The 24,114-nt window shown below is 42.8% G+C and overlaps 1 protein-coding gene across 4 annotated transcripts in view; it reads left to right on the top strand.

The window, feature by feature from the left end:
* The window catches only part of Far2 (fatty acyl-CoA reductase 2), a 116,955-nt gene that overhangs the window by 76,903 nt on the left and 15,938 nt on the right, over positions 1-24,114 (top strand). For all 4 annotated transcript variants that reach the window (XM_037203969.1, XM_028892423.2, XM_037203968.1 and 1 more), the window contains exons 3-4: positions 12,869-13,044; positions 17,292-17,471. In XM_037203969.1, the coding sequence (XP_037059864.1) occupies positions 12,869-13,044; positions 17,292-17,471 (356 nt within the window). The remainder of the gene's footprint in view (positions 1-12,868; positions 13,045-17,291; positions 17,472-24,114) is intronic.

Below are 24,114 nucleotides of genomic sequence, written 5' to 3'. Positions count from 1 at the left end.
GGAATAGCATAGGACAGTAGAGTAGAAAAGGCACCAAACCTGGCCCTACCCATTCCTTCCCACACCAGAGAAACAGAGCCCAGCATGGAGAGCTTGCCACAGTTGCCTAACCCACCCACATCTTGTTTATCTATACAATGTATCAAATAACAAAAGCTATTTCACAGGGATTTATGAAGATTAAATGAGATACCAATGCATAAACTATTATGTTGCATAATATAAAGATGTTATCAATGACCTCTGAGTTCTTTTACCCAGACAAGCTCTTTTGTTCATTATCCCTAAAGCCAAATCATGGATTGCCTAAACCAGTTTCACAGCCATCAAAGACACATACATTTCCACATTCTCTTCTCTATCAGTTCACCACGACTTTTGTAAGAGATAAAAATAGAAATGAATAAGTGATTTTTTAATTACTTGTTGTGTTTGAGATGGGGTCTTGCTATGTAGCCTGGACTGGTCTCAGGCTCAGAATCTACTCACTCAACCTCCCAAGGGCTGGAATTCCAGTCCTGCACCAACCATGCTAGGCTCATAAATAATCTAAATCTCCCAGATTTCACAAACCTGTGGTGTATCTGTTCACATCCACATGTGCAGCTGATCTAGCCATTGTCTCTCTAGCCTATGTGAATTAAGAGCATGTGCCGAAACAGCCCCCATCCTCCCTGAAAGCCAGCTGATAGAAGAGGCAACACACCAGCCATTCAGGATCCAAGGTGATTGATGGAGAGGTCGCCATCTGTCATACATTGCCCCCAAGCCAGTGAGGTCTCCATGGATGACATTAGCCAACTAACAATGGGAACAAAGACAGGACTGATTCTATAGGAAGACATCTGGTCTTGGCAGGAAGTAGTGCCCCTAACTCCTGTCCACACACTCTGCAAGGCTGCCACTGGGCCACATCCCATGGCTGAGAAATACACAGGTGGGTGCCCATGAGGAAATGCCCACTGTCTTCACTTTCACAAAACTCCTTTCTGCCTTTCCCTTCATGCCATTCTTGAATCAGAGTCCATGTTTCTGGGGAAGAGACCATTCCTTCAACCAAGCACTGAGACATCAGCTTTTGGTTGCCAGTCTTTATCACTAACTGGAGGGGCAGCCTCTGGCAGTCCAGGGTATTAAAACAAAAATCCATGAATGCGGCAAGGGTTAGACATTTCTATCTGAAGGGAAAATAAGGAAACATACATGCTTTCTGATGGTAACTTACTCTTTTACTTCAATCTTAAAAAAGATCCTCTGTCTGAAAATCTCAGTCTCCACATAGTTACATTCTCCACACAGCCACAGCTCTACATCTCACTTGCATAGCTCTCTCTCTCACTATACAGCCACATCCCTTCCTGCACGTACATCTCTCCTACCTACACATTTCTCTTCTATACAACTACATCTACTATATCTCTCTACCCACTCAGCTACATCTCTCTTTTAGCACACACACACACACACACACACACACACACACACACACACACACACTTCAACTGCCAAACTCTGGACAATTATGTTACATTTTCAGGGTCTGACCCATTCTCATAACACATGATAAGTCACATAGTTTCTCTCAGGTTATAGATGTCACACTGACTGGCCAGTGTATAACACTTGGCTGTGCATGTAGCCTGAGTGGTTAGGGTTCTCAGACAGAAAGCGACATTGAAACCCAGGATCTAAGCAGTAAACAATTAGTTGGCTGAACCTTGAGTGGTGAGGAGTATGTGCAGAGAGTCAACTGCTGAGAGAATTATGTCTACTAAAGTTGTTTTGTGCCTGACTTTGGTTTGGTAACTTATCCTTGTGTATTCTCTGCAGGGGCAGCTAGTCTTTTTTTAATTTGTTCTGAAGTCTAAAATTAGCTGTCTTTGTGACTGGTAATACTGTTACTTTCCTATCTCAGATATGAAAAGTATCCTAGTATTATTTCTAGTCATCAGAATTAAACAGTTTAAGCATAAATCATCTTCCTGACCATCCACAGCTATATGTGTGCCCAAAAGAAGGAATATTTTCATGAGATAAACACACAAGCAGTGGGGAGAACACCCATATCTGTTATTAGGGAAGAAATGTAGTGGCACAAGAGAAAAATTGCAGACAGAAGCAGCGGATCATTTACAGTCAGTGATGTCATGGCTTTGCCAAGTGGTGTTCCTCATCAGAGAGTTGTTCATCTGTGGGTCGGCCTGCTGAACACTGGTTGTCTCCTGCTGTGCTACCAGCAGCTGCCAGCAGGTCTTAGAACCCAACTTCATACACAGCAGTAGGACAGAGACAAGGTAACTACTATTTAAGAAAAAAAATTAAATGAAGAAAGCTATTCAAAATGACAGGTAGCAAGACTGGGCTGTATCTATTAAGAAATATGAGCCAGGCGGTGGTGGCGCACGCCTTTAATCCCAGCACTCGGGAGGCAGAGCCAGGCGGATCTCTGTGAGTTCGAGGCCAGCCTGGTCTACCAAGTGAGCTCCAGGAAAGGCACAAAGCTAAACAAAGAAACCCTGTCTCGAAAAACCAAAAAAAAAAGAAAAAAGAAAAGGAAAAAAAAAGAAATATGCTTGTTAGGAACTGAGAAGACTCTTTTAGAAGATTATAGAGTGGAGTAGGAAGAGGTATCTTACCTCATCTCTGACTGGACTCTCCAATGTAAGAGGCCTCTTTTCCATCACTCTTTGTGGCCAATTGCTCCACCTTCTGGAAGGTTCTTCCCTGCCCCTCTGTTGCTATGGTGGTTGGGGAAAGCTGTCTTCTCTTTGTCTTTAAGAAGGTGGGAAGGAACCAGTGGATGTATGCAGACTTAGTGTCTGTCAGGTGTTCTTTGAATCTAGAAAGAAAAGGAAGTCCCATGATTAGTGCACACAGTAGGTCAGCCTGTCCCAAGTGAAAGGCATGAGTGAAAGAATTGATGAGTAAGTACAAGAAGGAATGGGAGTTGTGATAAGATCCCAAACCTTAAATCCTGGAATGCCCGAACTTCTTCATTCAACAAAGACAGGTTGAGCATTGCCAGCATTGGGCTATATGTGGAGGGAAGTGAATGTTAATGAAAAGGTCTTACATCTCAAATTACAGAGGAAATATAGGGGTAATAAATGTAATAGTGGTTTTGGAAAATCAATTTGAGGAAACATGTAGCACTTGCCACTCTTGAAACAACATTATTCTTACTGAGTCTTCAACTAAGAAAACATAAAAAGAGGCTAGAGAGATGACTCAGGGGTTAAGAGTACTTGCTGATCTTGCAGGGGACCCAGGTTCAGTTCACATGGTGGCTTACAACCATCCATGCAGAGCTCCAGTTCCATGGGTTCCATTTCCCTCTTCTGGCTTCTGTGAGCACTGCATACACGTGGTGCAAAGTTTGCCTCTGATTATCTATACCTAGGATTACGGTGGAGAAGAGTTCAGTTCTGTCCATCAAAACTCATATATTGCTTCCTTCTCCTGTGACATATATAGCTGCTGCCTCCCTCTTTCTGTTTTCCTGATTACAGAGAGAGACAAACTTTCAAGGAACTTTTTAATCCACTGGCCACAGAGAACCAGAAAAGACTCATTTTCTTACTTAGAGCTCCTAATTCTTAAGTATTTTCACTTTTTTTTTTTTTTTTTTTTTTTTTTTTTTTTTTTTGAGATAGGATCTCACTATGCAGCCCTGGCTGGCCTGGAAACTGCTACATAGACTAAGCTGTCTTTGAACTCTCAGAGAGCTTCCTTCATCTGCCTCCCAAGCACCTGGACTAAAAGCATGGGCCCACATACAGCATTATGCTGTATTTTATAAGCCAAATCTGTTATTTGGCTTGGTACATTGGACACTATGTAAGCTTCCCTGGAAAAGCAGAAGTTACTCAATAAGCTTTCAATTGTCCTTGAGGCAAATGAACTTTGAAATACAGAGGATGATTGCAGGCAAGGCTCACAGCCATGACCTCAGCTCACACAACACAGCTTGATTTAAGACAATGGAAAACAATGTTTTAAGAAATACTTCATTGAGTTCTTTTATGGCTATCACTGCTCAGCAGTTCATAGAAGAGACAATTAATCCCTAACAGGCATTTTAAAAATTAACTGAACAAAAAAGAAATAATACCAACTTTGAATACACTCTAGGTATGCATGCTTATATGAAAATAGCTTTATATATCCTGTTATAATGAAATAAAAATGATGTATACATTTTAGAGTGGCTAAATAAAGGGATTTGACATAAAAACACTAACTTTGAATTAAATAATACCTGAAAATAGAAAAGTCAAATCTGACCTTGTTAATTTAGATGATTGTATAAAGAAACCAACAACATTCCCATGGTTCTCCAGCCCACCCTGAGAGCTGGGCTTTGTGACTGTCATTAACAGTTCTATTAACTCTCTCTAGATGACACAAAGACAACTGAAAACAAGAAATTTGTATTTTAAACTCCCAAAGCTTGTTTTGTCCAATTATTGCCTCACCCCTACCCAGGAAACGGTCCCACAAAAAGGAAGAGGCTTCTTGCTGGGGGTGCCACCCGATAGCAGAGTGCTGGGTGTGACTCTGGGTTCTACTTTAACACTACAGAGACAAAGGCAAGAAAGTTCTATAAATGTGAGATAACTAGAAGAAATACTAACATCACAGGAATTCCAAACATTTCATGGTTTACTGTGGGGAACCTCCCCTTACTTTCCCCCCCAGGGTACTCTTGATCAGGGAGAAACGAGAAATATTTAGATAGAAATATAGAGGAGAGAAAGACAGTTAAAAACATAGGATAGCCTTGGGAGGGTCTGGGTCAATTCCCACCAGCCCCTTCTGTCTCTACTAAAGGGCTTTTAAAGGAATGCCAAGGGGTGAAGCATAAGACCTCCCCCCAGCACAGTCAAGTGCAGACCATCCCAAATACCTGGTGACCATGCATGTGGTCAAGCCATCCCCTAGTGCAGCCCTGCTGTATAAAGCAAGCACAGATCTCACTAGAAAACCTTTATGGGCTCCCACACATCCCCCCTATTAATTTTTTAAAGAGCCCCTCAGGCCCCATCAGATAGACTGAGGTCTGTCTTAGGTCGTTCTCCATGATTATTTCTTCCATTATCCATCATGGAGGTAGGCTTTCCATCAAGCATGCTCTGTCTTAGGCTGGAAGCTATCGAGAGCAAGTTGCCATCCCTGACCCTCAGCCTCTGGCAAGAGGGGGTACAGAGCTTAATTTAGCTGTGGCCCAGGTTCCTATTGAGCTTACAACCTCCACAGTGATCTCCATAGCTGCCTCACCTCCCAGTACAGGAGTAGAGGATGATAAAGATGGCATATCTTTTTTGGAATGGGTCTTAAGATGTCTATAACAGCCTTAGCTGTGCCAAGCCCTTTTTAAATCAATAAACCCTTGATGCAAACTTCATCAGATAAATTATATCAAACTTATATTCAAGAGGAAACTCTATAGATCTATTTTATAAACTTATATTCATAAGGAAACTATTTTACAAGCTTTAGCACATATCTAGAAGAGATTTCTTAGAAGATCTACACTAGCAAGCATCTAGAAGAGATTTCTTAACATTTAAAAGAGATTTCTTAAACTAACATTTAACAAGACAGGAAGTGTGCAAATCATTTCTAGAGTTCAGAGTTTATAGTCAGCTTTGCTATCATTCTGGAAGTTCTTGAGAGTTCTAAACAAGAGCCTAATTTGGCAATGGCTCTCTCAACCCTGGGATTTAATGAGTTCTGTTGCTATGGAGTTTTAACACTTGTTGCTAGTGGCTGTAACACTCAGAACAATGCCACTCCCAAAAGTCACCTTTCCCGCTGGCTCTTCCAGCCATTCCGGAACCAGCAGAGATGCACTCGGTGGCAGATGGTTTCTAACTAGGGGCTGTCCCTTTACCCAACTCATTGCAGCTTCCCTGTGCCACAATTCAGACAAACATTTCTGTTACAGCAGAACTTTCAGTTTGCTCTACCGAAAAGCCTCATATCAGGGCAAGGGTAAAATTACCATATTGAACTACCATAAAGCTCTTAGCAAAAACTCCTTGCACAGCTATTAGGCATTGTCTCAAACTTGCATCAATTTGCTGCTACTCAAACAAAAGCAGTGTGGCTCCAAGCTTAACTGAGGGTAAAATAGTGGCTTTTAGTCTTGACTGAGGGTAAAATGGGGTAAAATTCCCTCTTCTTGATTTTTTAAGGCTGTATTTGCCATGAGTTCTTTCAACAATGCTGATGTTTCTGATAGATTTTTATTAGCCCATTATTTCTGACAAGGTTATTTGTTCACCAAAACTGCTACTGTTCAAAGGAGTCAAGAACATAGATGTTGTTTCATGAAACACATCCTTCATTAGCTTATTCTGAAGAACATTTTCATGATTTAGTATTTTCACTTCATTCATTAGCTTCTCAACCCCAATGTGATTTTTATTAGCAGCTGTGACATACTCTGACCATGAGTTATTAACTCAGACTGTAGTTGTAGCTTTTCAACCTTTAGACTTGGTACATTTTTCCTATTCTCACAAATATCAGTTCATTCACTGAGCAAGCATTCCATTTTAACATTGATTTCTTATAGGCAACTTTCAAGTGAAGCAACTATTTTGTAAGACAGCTGTATTTTCTAAAGTTTGGTCCCCTTCTACAAACCAGTTTTCCAGTGTACGGACCACTTTCCCTTGGTTTCTTAAAGTTTTCAAAGTGGCTTGTTGACAAACGGTACTAGCACTTTAATTATCTCCTTAGAGGTAAGTGGTTCACCTGTTCTTAGTTCTCATGAGGTAGGACTAAGCTTTCTAGCATTGCTTTGAGAAAAAAAAAAAAAACCTTCACTTGCAGCTGAAAAAATAGTTGTGGGGGGCAGTACCACCATTTTTAGCTGAAAACTTCATTTCCCAAAAAGCCTTTCTCTGTAGAATCATGCTATTACTACATTTCCCAAACTACTTTTTCAAACTACATATCCCATGATGCCCTTTGGGTTCACCACACTTCTGTTCCTGTCTACATGTTTTGTTTTCCTGCTTTTGCTTTTTTCGACGGGAGATTTTTGAGTGAAGATTTTTGCTTTCTTTATGACGGGAGATCGAGAAATTTCTGTTCTCTCTGAGCTAGCAATGACAGGTGTTTTTCCTTACTGATACTGTCCCCAGAACTGAGTCATACCCACCTGCTCACACATATTCAAGCAGGTCCTTTTGTATTCAGGCAGGTCCTTTTGTGCTTGAAGCAAAATTCCTTCTGGGCTTGTGCTTCCACCTTTACCGGGTTAGTGAAAAAAAATGATAGTACTTAAGATAAAGCTTTTTTTTCACAGCCTTTTTAGAGAGACTTTTTCCCTGATAGGTCTTTGTCTTGTCCTCGATTGTTCCTTCCCCCAAGATGCAGATCCCCAGATACCTCGGCTGGCCCTGCTCTGTTCCTGTGCTAACTGCTTCTGGCTTCTCTCCCCAATCTGCCTCAGCTTTTCCCATGCTGCCATTGCAGCTGCTACCTAGAACTTAGACCCTGCTTTGTGATGCTTGCAGCTTTCCCCAGGTCCGGCACCTTTTGGGGAGAAGTCTGTCCCTGCTCCATTTCCTGCCTGTGCTCTCTCACCAGGCCTTTGCCTCAGGGAAGTCTGGCTACTGTTTTTCTGTAGCTTAGAGAGACAAGGCTTAGCAGAGAGGATTTGCCTTGTTCCAAGAGGTCGTTTTGTTTTGTTTTGTTTTGTTTTGTTTTGTTTTGTTTTGTTTTGTTTTGTTTTGTTTTCTTAGAGCAAACCACAGGTGACTCTCCCATAGATTTCCGGGTGAATCTATTTTTTGCCCTTACAAAACGAGAAATTTCTGAGAAGCAAAGATCTGAAAATCTTTTTAGTATTTTTAGAGAGAGATTAAGTATTTCCAAGAAAGCTTTCATTTTTTGAGGGAGAAGGACCACCAAGTATTTCCGAGACTTCTACTCTCTAAACTTTTGACTTCATGGTCAAGAGGAAACTAGTTCTGTTGGTTCGGTGTTTCCATACAGTGGCAGCGTCAACAGAGTGAAAGTTTTATTTTATCTGTATCTACCTCAAAATTCTTTCCCCTGCCTCCTGGGACTTAAACTGTTCACAGGCCAAAAGCTTCCCACAGGAATCTTTTTCTCCCTGTATTTTCTCCTCTTTGATAAATTTTTTTCTCTGACGTTTTCCAGTTTGTGTTCATAGCCCCAAAGTTCCTCCATCTTATTGCTTATCTTATTCTAAAACTTCTTCCCAATATTCCTACTCTACTGTAAATTTTTTCTTATATTTTTACATTCTACCTTCCTTAATTTTTATAGATAGAATTTTAAGAAAGAGAGAGAAAGAAACCTAGATAGAGAGATATATCTACGCTTCAGCCTCACTTTCCAACTTCAGCATTTCACTGCCTCATCGTCACTCCTGAGGATAAAATCCCCCTGCCTTCACTTTCACTGCAGAACCAGACCGGTACAACTGCTTTTGGTGGGGCTTTCTCCCCAAGCTTTCACCAAGTCCCTGGTCCCTGTTTCTGTGGGAGGCTTGCCCCCACTTCTCCCCCAGGGTAATCTTGAGCCAGGAGAAATGAGAAATATTTAGATAGAAATATAGAGGAGAGAGACAGAAACATAGGATAGCCTTGGAAGGGCCTGGGTCAATTCTCACCAGCCCCTTCTGTCTCTACTAAAGGGCTTTTAAAGGAATGCCAAGGGGTGGAGCATAAGACACCCCCCCACTCCCCCACCCCCCACCCCCCCACCCCCGCACAGTCAAGTGCAGACCATCCCAAATACCTGGTGACCATGCATGTGGTCAAGCCATCCCCTAGTGCAGCCCTGCTGTATAAAGCAAGCACAGATCTCACTAGAAAACTTTTGTGGGCTCCCACAGTTTACAAAGGCATACTTTTAAAAATGTAGCTGATCTTCAATTAGATCTTCAACTTAGATCAGTCAGAGCTTCTTCAATACAGTGGAAGGTAGTGAGAAGAGAAGAGAAGAGAAGAGAAGAGAAGAGAAGAGAAGAGAAGAGAAGAGAAGAAGAGGAGAGGAGAGGAGGGGAGGGGAGGGGAGGGAGGGGAGGGGAGGGGAGGGAAGGGGAGAGGAGAGGAGAGGAGGGGAGAGGGAGAAGGGAGAGTGGGAAGAGAGAGAGGAGAGAAGAAGGGGAGGAGGAGGAGAGGGGAGGGAAGAGGAGAGGAGGACTCCCAGCTTGACAACTTTGGGAAATACAGAACATTAAAATCAGAAAGAGAGTTTTCTTTTTTTTAAGGACGTATTAAGTGACATGTGTTATGCTGAGCACTGACTTTCAGTATCATATTTAATCTTAGGAAACCTTGTGAAATGTTTATTCTTATGTCATAGATGAGAAATTAATCCCAGAAAACTGTCCTCTCCCCAAGGCTGTGTTATCTGCAAAGGAAGTGTCACAGCAAAGCTGGAAGGCAGCTCTCTGGGGCCATACGTCCTCCCTGCGGGAAGAGCCTGCTTTCTTGGTGACAAAACCATTAGGAGGTAAAGTGTTGCTGGACCCATCTAAGTATCCATCAGCACCTTCCCTTCTTAATGGTCCTAGTAGAGCCTAGAAATGATCTTATGGTTGGCCTCCAGCTTCCGGCTAACGCCTTCCTGCCCACGTACTTATTCTCGAAGTACACTATGGCACCTACCTTGTGGGGATAGAGAGCAAAAAGCTGACGAGGTGAAATATGTGCCACCGTTAGGGCTGATTATAGGTTCTTACAAAAAGTGAACTGAAATTCTGACAAGTGAAAAGCTGTTCTCAAGAATAGCTTCACATATTTAACCTCTAATTCTCTAAGGTCACGGGATGATAAAGTTCTATGATTGGCATTTTAAGTAAATGTGCAGAAAAGGCCCAGAGAACTTCACAACTTGTTCTTGTTACATGAACAATAAAGAACAGAATGGGGATTTAGCCCAACCCATTGTGATGACAGAGGATCTGATGTCTTTCCAGAATACACAGTTCTGGTACACACCTGTAGTGTGTCATTTACCATAGTCTTATACACCTGGTACCAAGCATGGGTGCCCAAGCTGTTGATCCAGACCCTTATACACCTTCCAGGCAGTCCTAACCACATGTTCATACTGCATTGTCTTGTGGTGTTATAGCAACGGTCCTCACTGACTGAAGCAATTAAAAACTCACAGATTGACCCTTTATAGCCTATGGGAATGGCTAGCAATGAGTAAGATCCTGATGCTTTGTGGGGTGTGTGTGTGTGTGAGAGAGAGAGACAGAGACAGAGACAGACAGACAGAGAGAGACTTTAAATTAGATGTATAAGTTCTTCAGTATGGTTTATATGGACATACTTAATTGCCCTGCACCTGAACTGGAGCTAACACCCCCACATCTCCTGATGTACTTTTTAACTCAGCACCCTGAAAATCCTTAGAAAATTCTTTCACTTCAGAGCTCTTGGACAGTCCACAGTCTACCCTTTAACTTAACAGACCTCACCATTTCCCCCCACAGAATCAAGGTAGTAACTAAACAAGTACTGGTCTGTTATGGGGACTGGGTAGTAGAAGCCTCTTTGAAGAGGGTTCGATCGAAGGAATAAAGAGCAAAGGCCCCATGAAAGGAGATTACAGTCAGTGATGCCCAGAAAACAAAGCCAAACCTCCTGTGGATGCCTCCTAAGTGAAGCCATGGGGTCACCCCTTTATTGTAAGAGTCCAAATTCCAGCCCTGAACTCTTCCAAAGGCAGTGCACAGGTGTGATGCATCCACTCTCCGCCTAATACATGCTCCTCTCCAAAGTCAGTGTCCACCGAACCACAAACAAGTTAGTGAAGAAAATTCTACCATAGACTCAAAGATGGTTATACAAATTCAGTTACTAAAACGGGAAAATTGCAAACATTTCACACAAACTTGTACATTTGTTGTATGGCTAAAAAGAACTATCACAGGGGAAACATTTGATTGTAAAAGCAAACATTTAGCATATTTATGATTGATCAAGATTAGAGCTGTTAAAGTTCTGTCTCCAAGAGCTAGAATGACCTCTTTAGTGAGATTGAATATTTTATCAACCTTATCTATCCCAGATGTCAGAACAAAACATTGAGGACTGGCCCAACCTAATTATCTTCAGAACTGTAGTGACATCTCTTGATAGGCCAGCCCTTCCACGTAGAAAGTAGAAGCTTGGGGATGGAAGCATGGCACACGTTGGCTGCCTGTGGAATTGAGTTCCTTCCCTAGTCATCTTCATCCAGCTCCAAGGATGTCTTTGAGCCTGCTCTTGCCTGATGCAAATAAAATACAATTTCTCTGCATACATGAATTTTTTTTGCTGTTGTTTTGTTTTTGAAATAGGGTCTCATGCAATCCAAGCTATCCTCAAAGTGGCTAACTAGAAAAGATGACCTTGAACTTGAGTGCTGGGATTGTTGGTGTGCATCACCATGCCTAGTTTTATGCAATGCTGGGGGTCAAACCAGGGCCTTATGCATGGGAGGCAGACACTCTGCCAGTTGTATCCCAAGCCCAGATTTAATGTTTTATTTATGAATCAAGGAGCACACTGTCTTCAGAGTCTGCGGACAAAGGGGCCTGTCTCTGGTATTGCCTTATGCTTAAAAAACCAAAGACCAACTTTGCCTGTTCTAATACTTCTAAATATTTATCCCCATGGATGCTATATGGAAACTCCACCTTAACAAAATGTTTGGAAACAAGATTGTTTTCACTAAAATTTTGTTTTCAAAACAATAGAAAATGCAAATTGAATCTAAGAATCTCTGTGTGGCAGGGAAAGCAGAGAACCAACCCACTTGAGTAAATGTAATAATAGCTGAAATTGTTGTTTTCATCTCTTCTCCCTTCAAAAATAAATTAAAATGCTAAAAAAAAATCAGTTAAAATCCAGTGAAAAAGTACATGAGCTCATGTAACCCTTGACATTAACTGCCATTGATATTAGAGTATGATTACATAAAATTTCTGTTTTACTCATAAAATGTTTACCTAATTTTTTATTTTCCAATTACATTAGTGCTTATATCTTTGTAGCTCAGCCCATTAAGCAAGGTGATTTCCTATTGTTTGCTAAAGGCCAATAACCCAGTCATGAAAACCATTATTTCACATAAAAAAGTAAAAACTATCTCCATGTGTAAATATGAGACCAAAGGATAAAGGGAGTCAGGTAAGGAAGAGGTGACTTAGTTATGGCTTTTATTGCTGTGATAAACACCATGACCAAAAGAAACTTGGGGAGGAAAGAGTTCATTCCACTTACAAATTACTGATCATCACTGAAGGAAGTCAGGGCAGGAACTCAAGCAGGGCAGGAACCCAGAGGCAGAAAGTGACGCAGAGGCCATGGAGGAGTACTGCTTACTGGCTTGCTCTACAAGGCTTGCTTAGCCTGCTTTCTTACAGCACCCAGGATAACCGGCTCAATTAGTGCCACCCACAATGGGCTGGGCCCCCTACATCAGTCACTAATTAAGAAAGTGCCTACAGGTTGCCTACAGCCCAGTCTTGTGGAGGCATTTTCTCAATTGAGGTTCCCTCCTCTCAGATGACTCTAGTTGTATCAAGTTGACACAAAACTATCCAGCACAGTGACCATTACCCTTTCATCTCCAGGGCAGAGTTCAAAATGCACCTGACTGATTATTAGGCATGCCTTTTTCAGATGTTCCTGGAGTTAAGAGGATCCAAATTACACCAAATGCATGGAACAAAAGTGGAGGCCTCTTGACTGTGGAGACACCTTCATTGAAAACACGAGTATTACAACTAAAACCAGGGTGTGAGTGCTATAATGAAAGACATATATAAAAGCAAGGCTTTGTGGTGTTAATGAGGCACATGGCCTGTGAATTTCTGTTTCAGCTGTTTGAGAAAGTCAAAGAAGTCTGTCCAAATGTGCATGAGAAAATCAGACCCATCTCTGCAGACCTCAACCAGCGTGACTTCGCCATCAGCAAGGAGGACATGCAGGAACTTCTGTCTTGCACCAATATTATCTTCCACTGTGCGGCCACTGTGCGTTTTGATGCACATCTGAGGTATACTCCCTCCATACTCTCGTGGCTTATAGCACTCTGTGTCTCTCTGTGTCTCTCTCTGCCTCTGCACAGTAAGATATGGAGACAGGTGAGTGTGTGTGTTTATGTGTGTGTGTGTAAGTGTCTTCATAAAAAGAAAAAAGGAATGAAAGAACCACAAAACATGCCAGTGAAAAGTTTAAAAAGAAACATACAAGAATCTTCAGAATGTCTCCATGTCCCACTGTGCAGAGGCAGCAGTCTATCATGGTGGGTGCACGCGCGTGCGCGCACACACACACACACACACACACACACACACACACACACCTTTCTACCGGCTGCTGCAGTTACGCAAACATGGGCTCAACTTCAAAGAAAGGGTGTTGGAGTTCCTGTTGGGAGCATTCTGTGCCCTGTCCAGGGCTGTTGGAATGACAATGAACATGGTATTACACATTTTTCTTTATTTCTTTGATGATTAGAAAGGTTGGCATGCTTAAGTGCTTATTGACATTTTATTCTTTTGTGAAATGCCTGTATGCCTGTTCATGTGGTTTTCCTATTTCAAACTGAGGTTGGTTTGTTTTTTGTTTTGTTTTTTTTTTACTGATTTCAGTTTTACTTGGAAGCTTCCACATATTAACTTTAGCTTTTATAAAGCTAAACATATTTCAGCTTACCTGCATCTTTTTACTGTGTTAATGTATATTCATAATTTCTTGGATTATTATTGTAATTTTGTTTTTACATTTAGGTATTTGAAATGTCTTTATTCATTCATTATTATTTAATCATTTTTTTGAGACAGGGTCTCTCTACATAACCCTGGCTGTCTTGGAACTCACTACATTGACCAGGCTGGCCTGGAATATACGGCTATCTGCCTGCCTCTGCCTCCTGGGTGCTGGGATTAAAGGTGTGCACCACTACAGCCAGCCCATTTTAAATGCTTTTAACTATGAACAGGGATGGTCAGGGAAATTCTACAAAAAGAGTGAGTTGGGTACGAAGACAGTAGTTTTCCTCTGCTCTAAGCCTTTGAGATGGTTCATTCTCAAGCAATGCTTACCAAGGGGTTTAGTCTTGAATCTGTATGAAACCTGGTTCTTGTCCTACTAACCATGCTTCTTCCACTGATCAGAAAATATCACACCATTTTAAAAACTAATTTTGATTAGGCCATGAATACTCATAGAACCCTTTTAAAATAGAAATAGCACACTATTCTCATGTGGTGCTATTTATTTACATTTAGTGTAATTTTTTCAAGTTACCTTCAATATATAGCTTCATTTAGAAAAAGCTAACATTTTAAAAATACCAATTCTTCTCATTCAATGACAGTGTATTTCCACTTATTCCACTTTAATACATGGATGAAATTGATGAAGTTTTATCTATCCACTTATCATTCCTGTAAGTACAGGCACTCATTTGAATGTGTGCCTTCAGGCCACTATATGCTCTAGTTTTCATTTAGATATAGAGTGGGATTTTAGCATTTTGCCATAATTTTTAGTAGATATTTTACTGAATGGATCCTCTGCATTCTAATTTTTAAGCTTCTTTTGTTTATTTTCCAAATACATAATTTTATATTACAGCAATTTTTGTGACTGGGTTTTCAGTGCTTTACATCTGTCCATTAATTTTGTTTTTCTCTCCAATAACAGGGTAGTTCCTTGTAGTAACTCCAAGTCTGGAGGCATCCTTCTTACCCTTGAAAGGCAATACTCCTAGCCTCTCACCACAAAGCAAAGCTTTGGATAGAACTTGAGATGCGTGTTCTTTCATCATTTCATTAGCACATTTATTTAAGTGGGAAATGGATATAAAATGTCATTTAAATTTTTTTCAAAAAAAAAAAGAGCTGGAGAGATGGCACAGAGGAGTGTGTAGTACTCTTGCAGAGGATCCTAGTTTGGTTCCTAGCACCCACAGTGGGTGGCTCAAAACCACCTGTAACTCTGCTTCCAGGGTATCCAATGTCTCTGGCCTGTGTGGGTACCTACACTCAGATGCACTCATGCATACACACACACACATACACACACACACAATAATAATGTATGTGGGATCATATTTTTCCTCTTTTTGAGTTAACTTAAAGTAATGAGTTTCCTGATATTGAATAAAGCATGTGTCTCTTGAGTGAAATCTGACCATCTTACTGCTTATACTGAGTTTATATAGCTTTCTACAGTAGCAGCTACAATTTAGGATTTGGCATCAATCTTCATGGCTAGCCTGGGTCCCTACAACAACAACTTATATTGTTTTTTCAAATATCTACTCTTAGTTCTCCACAAGTTATTCGTATTTTTTCACCTTCTTGAGTTAGAGTCTTCATTTGTTTAGTTTTGTTCTTTCAATGGCCACTTTATAATTCAGAGGATTGTGTTTTCTGTTTTACTGACTAGAATCATATAACCTCTAGACACAGTATGTACAGGAGGGACAAAGGACCTCACATGCCAGGAGCACATCACAATTTCAAGTGTCATAGATTTGTGAATCCAGGGGCCAATTTTTTCTTGTCTCTGATGTGCCACCAATATCTGAGCCATTTGCCTGTTACTAAAGTAAGTATAGTCATTGCACACACACCAGTTAAAGCGTGGTACATCCGCCACTAGGATAAGTACAGTCACAGTGTGGCACACCAGTCAGTCACTGCAGGAGGCACACTCGCAGTGTGGCACACCAGTCACTGCAGGAGGCACACTCACAGTGTGACACACCAGTGAGTCACTGCAGGAGGCACACTCGCAGTGTGGTACACCAGTCACTGCAGGAGGCACACTCACAGTGTGGCACACCAGTCAGTCACTGCAGGAGGCACACTCGCAGTGTGGCACACCAGTCACTGCAGGAGGCACACTCGCAGTGTGACACACCAGTCAGTCACTGCAGGAGGCACACTCACAGTGTGGCACACCAGTCAGTCACTGCAGGAGGCACACTCGCAGTGTGGCACACCAGTCAGTCACTGCAGGAGGCACACTCGCAGTGTGGCACACCAGTCACTGCAGGAGGCACACTCGCAGTGTGGCACACCAGTCAGTCACTACAGGAGGCACACTTGCAGTGTGGCACACCAGTCACTGCAGGAGGCACACTCGCAGTGTGGCACACCAGTCAGTCACTGCAGGAGGCACACTCGCAGTGTGGCACACCAGTCACTGCAGGAGGCACACTCGCAGTGTGACACACCAGTCAGTCACTGCAGGAGGCACACTCGCAGTGTGGCACACCAGTCAGTCACTGCAGGAGGCACACTCGCAGTGTGACACACCAGTCACTGCAGGAGGCACACTCGCAGTGTGGCACACCAGTCACTGCAGGAGGCACACTCGCAGTGTGACACACCAGTCACTGCAGGAGGCACACTCGCAGTGTGACACACCAGTCAGTCACTGCAGGAGGCACACTCGCAGTGTGGCACACCAGTCACTGCAGGAGGCACACTCGCAGTGTGACACACCAGTCAGTCACTGCAGGAGGCACACTCACAGTGTGGCACACCAGTCAGTCACTGCAGGAGGCACACTCGCAGTGTGGCACACCAGTCAGTCACTGCAGGAGGCACACTCGCAGTGTGGCACACCAGTCACTGCAGGAGGCACACTCGCAGTGTGGCACACCAGTCAGTCACTACAGGAGGCACACTTGCAGTGTGGCACACCAGTCACTGCAGGAGGCACACTCGCAGTGTGGCACACCAGTCAGTCACTGCAGGAGGCACACTCGCAGTGTGGCACACCAGTCACTGCAGGAGGCACACTCGCAGTGTGACACACCAGTCAGTCACTGCAGGAGGCACACTCGCAGTGTGGCACACCAGTCAGTCACTGCAGGAGGCACACTCGCAGTGTGACACACCAGTCACTGCAGGAGGCACACTCGCAGTGTGGCACACCAGTCACTGCAGGAGGCACACTCGCAGTGTGACACACCAGTCACTGCAGGAGGCACACTCGCAGTGTGACACACCAGTCAGTCACTGCAGGAGGCACACTCGCAGTGTGGCACACCAGTCACTGCAGGAGGCACACTCGCAGTGTGACACACCAGTCAGTCACTGCAGGAGGCACACTCGCAGTGTGACACACCAGTGAGTCACTGCAGGAGGCACACTCGCAGTGTGGCATACCAGTGAGTCACTGCAGGAGGCACACTCACAGTGTGGCACACCAGTGAGTCACTGCAGGAGGCACACTCACAGTGTGGTACTTCCCTGCTTCTTTCTGCTTCGTCCTCTCCAGAGAAGCTGTGCAGCTGAATGTCATCGCCACCCAGCAGCTCCTGCTAATGGCCAGCCAGATGCCAAAGCTTGAAGCCTTCATCCACATCTCTACTGCCTTTTCTAACTGCAATCTGAGCCACATAGATGAGGTCATCTACCCATGCCCTGTGGAGCCAAGGAAGATCATTGACTCCATGGAGTAAGTTGGGTCAAATGAAGGAACTGGGTGGCAGCACATGGCTTTCTCTAGGTTTCTTTGTGATTCTTAATGAAGTTATGAGGTAGGACACTTTGAAAGCAAAGTGCTTTGGAAAAATGCTTCACCTGTCATTACTAGTTACTTCCTCCAGTAAGAAATATGCCCCCGGAGGGAAGGAAGACAGAAGATGCATATGTGTATACACTAGGAATTGACAGACAGAAGTGGAGCCAGAGCCTTGTGCATGCTAAGCAAACACTCTTCCACTGAGCTGTATCCTCAACCCTGAAAATCCCTAAAGAAACACCTTGTTGAGGGTAGGGCTGCCGAAACATTAGACCATGAATGTATTCACCTCTCAGCATCACTAAATAACATAAATGATCAGGAGAGAAATTTTGAAGTTGGACTGATGTGAGTTCAACTCGTGGCTGATAACTTGCTGTGTAAACTGGAACAATTGTTTTAGCCTTTCTAAACCCCCCCCCCCAATCCTTCTTTGCCCTTCTGTCTTAGTTAGGGTTTGTTTTTGTTTTTGTTTTTTTAATGCCAAATGCCGTTTATTGAAGGAGGGAGGAGATCTTGAATACAGGCTTACAGCACAATGGGAGAACCCTGGAGGGCAGAAGTTCGATACCCTTGTTTTACAATCTTGCATCTAAGCTGTTAACACCCATTATGCAGGATACATAGACAAGGAACTTCCCTTAAGCATTCAGGAGGGTGGAACCCAGGAGGGAATTAGCATAGGGACAATATCAAGGTCAAGGTCAGCAAGCAAGGCAACAGTTACCCAATACGGGGGCCAGGGACCTACAGGTCCCCTTTATACTAATAAATGAGTTTCTGACTTAGGTTGCATAGGACATCAGCAGGTCACCTTACCTATCATAGAGACACCTGCCCAGGCCACACAGGCACTCTGTCTTAGGTTGGTGAGCGCCCCCCATGTATTACCCATCTCTGAATACTCATTATCATACCAGTTCAATCGTGTGTGAGCTGCAGAGTTAACTGCTGCCAAAATGCTCAAAGTGGCGCTGGGTTTGCAATCTGTGTGTTCAACACAGAAAAGACCAACAGAGGTCCTAAACCACCCATAGCCAGTAGGTTAAAGGCAACTGAGCCATTCCCTTCCTTAATGAGCCTTACTGCAAATTGGAGTCCTTGTAAGATGGTATCCCAAAGGCAAATGGAACTTGAGTTAGTAAATTTATAATTTTAAAAGCCAATTGAAATGTATAGAACTATTGAATTAAATTTATCATGCCCAATAGAATGAAAGATTAATTAACTGTGGTAGCTACTTTTGCTGCCAGGGTCTCCACTGTGCTAGCTGTAGTAAGAAATTATGAAATGGTAATCCCAGAAACAGTAGAAGTGGTGGCCACCTCTGCTATAACAGCAACAACAGCAGCAGCAATGTCAAATTCTCTTCTGGAGTGTGTGGGCATCCACTGACATGGATACAACTCCAGGAACACAAACTGCCAAGGTCCATTTTTCTTGATCCCAGCACGACTTAATCAGGCAGTTCTACAAATCAACAACTAAGAACCATAAAGAAAAAACAGGCAGCTCACAAGGAGCATAACTAATGGTCTTATAATGGCTACATTTAAGCTGATATATATATATAGTTTTGTTTTTCGAGACAGGATTTCTCTGTGTAGTTTTGCACTTTTCCTGGAGCTCACTTGGTAGCCCAGGCTGGCCTTGAACTCACAGAGATCCGCCTGGCTCTGCCTCCCAAGTGCTGGGATTAAAGGCATGTGCCATCAACACCTGTCTAGGCTGATAAATTTTAAGGTATCTTCAGTGGGGGCTAAATGAATGTCAGGAGGGCAATAAATGTTGCACAGAGCCACTCCTGAAAAGTATGTATTACACCAGCTTGAGGAGGATTTTGAAAATGAAAAGGCTTAGCTGGCATGCTACTGTTAACAAATAGAGGTCAGTGACCTTCAAGGCCCCGATCCTTTTTTGTTACTTTTCCTGTTGCTGTGATAAAATACCCTAACAAAAGCAACCTATGAGGAAAGGGCTCATTTGGGCTTACAGTTCTCGGGTGGTCCATCACGACAGAGAAGCTATGGCTGCAGTAGTGGAGAGAACTAGCCACACTGAGTCCACAGTCAAGAACCAAAGAACAGAACTCCTCCTGACCATCTTGGCATCTCCTGTTTATTTTGCCCAGGAACCAAGCATGGGGACTGGTGCCTCTGTCTAAGAATGGATCTTCCCACCTCAATCAACACAGTCCACACAGCCCCTCAGATACAGGCCCAGAGGCTAACCACCACAGAGCTCACCTGACAGTTGTGATGATGAGCAAATTATAGAAATCAATTACTACGGTTCTGGGGAGTAATGGTTTTTGGTAAAGAATCTAATTCTTCCAAAATCTAGCAGGGGACAATCTGTGTATGGGTTCTGCTGGTATACTTCCCTACCTTTGCTGAAATGGTCTCCAGTCTCTTTTCTCTTATCACCAGTCAACAATAACAACAAAAAAAATCAATTTCTTCAATAGGATATGGTTCTATTTGCAGAAGTTTGTTTCTGTTTTCTGCTTATTTGGCTCTAACTACTTGAGTTTTATGTTTTAAATGCTGCATTAAAAAAAAAGTATGGCATAAGCTGGGCAGTGGTGGCACACGCCTTTAATCCCAGCACTTGGGAGGCAGAGCCAGGAGGATCTCTGTGAGTTCGAGGCCAGCCTGGTCTACAGAGTGAGATCCAGGACAGGCACCAAGCTACACAGAGAAACCCTGTCTCGAAAACAAACAAACAAACAAAAATTATGGCACAAAATGACTGTTCCATGGTGAATCTGCCAGTGTATAATTTCATGCAATACTGTAATTGCACTTAAAATATACTCCTTTTTAAAGGCTTTAGCTAAATTGGGAGCTTGTTCTCTTCATTTCTGACTCTACTGGCTCTGAGACTGGGTGTTTTTACCTGTCACTTACAAATCTTCAAAATGGAGGTCATTTAGAGGAACTGGCACGGGAGCATTCCAAGTTAACAGTTCAACTGTAGAAAGCCCAAGAGCATGTTCAGTATGAAACTGATGCTTGTCACTAAGCTTCCCTTTCAGGAAAAGGACCCACCTGCTTGATTCAAGACCAGAATTGAGTTCCCAGGTATATCTGGAGTTTTCTCTCCAGGTCCCGCCAAGCCCTGTCAGTTCAACAGCCCACTTATAAAATAAACACACAGATGCTTATATTATTTCCAAACTGTATGGCCGTGGCAGGCTTCTTGTTATCTAGTTCTTCTATCTTAAATTAACCCATTTCTATTCATCTAAAAGTTGCCATGTGGCTCATGGCTTACTGGTATCTTAACATCTTCTCATGGTAGCGGCTGGCAGTGTCTCTATTCTCAGCCTTCCACTTCCCAGAATTCTCTTCTCTGCTTGTCCCGCCTATACTTCCTGCCTGGCCACCAGCCAATTAGCATTTTATTTATACAGAGTGATATCCACAGCACCCAGGGCCTCATCCACTGCCTCCATTTTGATGTCTGAGAGGGGACTATGCAGTTGGAAACCTCTGAGGGTTCACCACATACAGGGGTAATAGCATTCAGCTCACCACAGTGAAGGGCTCCTCGTACCACCTCCTCCTTCCAAACTGTATGCAGACACTAAATACTCCAAGGCTAAAAGGAAGAACTTTCCTCCCAGAAAAGTGATCAGCCTGCTGTCTTATCTGGATACATCACCAGGAAAAGTCCATAACTTACAGTTAGTAGTTGGGGTGGGTGATACTCACAACAAGCATTATGCTTAGAAATTCCTTCTTCCCTGGCAAAGGTTTAAATTAACAGTGAAACAAATGCCCCACATTGAGGGTGATGGCCTTCCACCTTTTTGTTCTCAGCACTCCACCACTGTGGCCCATGGTTTCACAATTTTGCTTCCTTCTCTATAAAAGCACCCCTTTCATTCTTTGACATATCTCCCCACAACCCCATTTCCTTCTGAGTCCACCTGTTCTCTTGCATCTCTATCCATCCCTGCTTCCCTAAACCTTACAGAGTGTAGAAATCAACCCTCCTGAGGGCATGATGAAACATTCACTAAGGAAGCAGGGTTTCGGGACAGAAAGGAGATGAGACACATGAATAGTGAAATGGAATCGCTACTCTCTGGACCACTGTCAAGAGAGAGTCAGACACATGCCAAACACATAAGCATGGTGGCTACAATAAACATAGCTTGACTAGGGGAGATGAGAAATGGTCATCACAGAACTCCTACCATTCACTCCCAGAAGATACATATTCCTCATTTCACTCAACTACTGTGTGAACAAGAAGCTACTAATACCATAATATTAAAAAAGGATAGTAAGTTAGAAGAGCCTGTGCTGTGTGTAACTGCATCAGACATACACCTACTGCTAAGATCTTCAATGACTTTATGCTTCTTTTGAAGGAATTTAAGTAGAATTTTAAAATTGGAGACTCATGGAAAGAAAGTGAAGTCAAATTTGGGAGCTGGAGACTTGCAGGTTCAAAACATGTCCTTGAATACACTGCAGGACATTTAGTTGATGTCAGAAATGTATATTGATCCATGCAGTATCTTTTTTCCATGCTAATTTACAGCTTTGAAGAACTAATGGAAAGAGAATAGCAGAAATTGGTAACTACACGCAGGAGAGGGCCTCAGGCAGCGGTGGATGAGCATTTGTCACACTGCCCTCCCCTCTGAATCCAGGAAGGGACTAGATGAAACAGAAAGTGGTCAGAGGAACAGTAGAAGAAAAGTTACTTTAAAATCAACTAGGGGCTTGCTTTATTAATGCAGAATACCACCACCACTGGCCTGAGAATAGAGTATGTGCAAAGCACTGGGTTCAATTCCTAGCACTAAAAATGAGAAAGGGATAGAGAGGTGGGAAAGAAGGAAGAAAGACTTCTGTTTCATTGGCTCACTCATAGGTACATATATCCATGCTTGTCCTCATGATAATCCAAGAATATGAACAGATAGAACGAGCCATCTTTCCTGAGTGAAAATGGAGGGAGCAAGAACAGAATACAGGGGTCCACAGATGGAACTGAGTAGTGGGGACAAGCCTCCTTCATATGCAACAAGCTCTCACACCCACATCCCTAGGAATCTACGGAGTCAATATTCTCTAAGACAAGCTAACTTTCCGCACTTTGTAGAGCCCTCGGCTATAATCCTTTACAGTGAGCAGCTGTTCCTTGTGGTGTGGCATTGACTCCCTGTGATTTCTAGGTTCTGATGCTCTCTTGTTTTTCCCTGCATCCTTGTTGAAATTAAACTTGGGTTTTATCATCTGTATTGGTGTAGGAAACTGGTCTTAGGTTAGTCAATTCACTGCTTACCCACAAATGAGATCCAATGACAGTGGTACAGCTGCCCTCTGTGTCTGTGACTTTCCCTCTTTACATTCAACCGACTGCCAATCTGAGTCCTCATGCCTGTACTGAGCCTGTGCAGGCTTTTCATCAATACTCCACACACAATACAACAAACACAGACTGCATTTACATGGTGCTCAGTGATATAGGTAATTTAGATGGTTTAAAGTACACATGAGGGTATGCATAGGCTATATGCAAACCAATTCCCCTTGGATAACAAGTGGAGTCAAGGTGGGTGGGGAACCCTTCCTTGTCTATTACTCTTCCAATTCCCATGTAGTCACTTAATTCTTTTTGACATGTATATGTGTGTATGGTGTACATGTATGCATGTTCACATGTGAGCCCACAGATGTACGTACATACATGTGGGTGCATATGAAGGCTCAAAGTTGATGCCAAATTTCTACCTTTCTCAATCACTTCCATAGTATATAACAAGGTGGAATCTCTTGGCTGACTTTGAGCTTGCTGATATGGTTAGTCTAGCTGGACACTTGTTCCAGGGAGCCTGTCTCTGCCTCCCCAGTGCTGGTATTATACCTAGGACACCAAAATGGCTTATGTGGGTTCTCAAGATCCAAACTCTACTACTCAACACCTGCATGGCAAGTACTTTATACACGGAGGCATCTCCCCAGTCCTGTCTTCATATTTAATATCCTCTATTTCTCTGTGTGTTTGGAGTTTTTTAATTCTAGGGAAACCCAAAGGCATTTGTGTGTCTGGGTTATATTCTGTACTGACAGAAGCCAAGGAAGGAAAATGGAGCCATTATGGCCAGTCTTCATATTCTATACCACTGTCAATGAGAGTGATTAAAATATAGTCAGGACTCTGAATAGATCTTAGCATCAGACACAGGGTTTAACAATTTGTCATAGGAGTGGAGGGATAACTGCTAATGTTTTCTACAATCAAAATGGGAAGGTTATGCTTTCTCCTATAAACTAAGAACAAATGCACTAAATATGTTAGTTTAAGAATCACATGAACATGACTGACAAGCTGACCCAGTGGATAAAAGCACTCCCCCTCCAAGCCTGATGACACACATGGAGAAGTTGAACGGACTCTTACAGGTTGTCCTCTGTGGCAAACGTACACTCTTCAATCATGCACACAAGATGAATATAATTTTTAAATATTTTAAAAATAATTACATGAACATATTCAGGCAGCCTAAAAATTTTAAATTATATCAACATTTAACCAAATAGCCCTGCTAACTGAA

This window comes from Peromyscus leucopus, chromosome 3, assembly GCF_004664715.2.
Source record: "Peromyscus leucopus breed LL Stock chromosome 3, UCI_PerLeu_2.1, whole genome shotgun sequence".
NCBI lineage: Eukaryota > Metazoa > Chordata > Mammalia > Rodentia > Cricetidae > Peromyscus > Peromyscus leucopus.
This window is presented reverse-complemented; position numbering and strand designations above follow the sequence as displayed.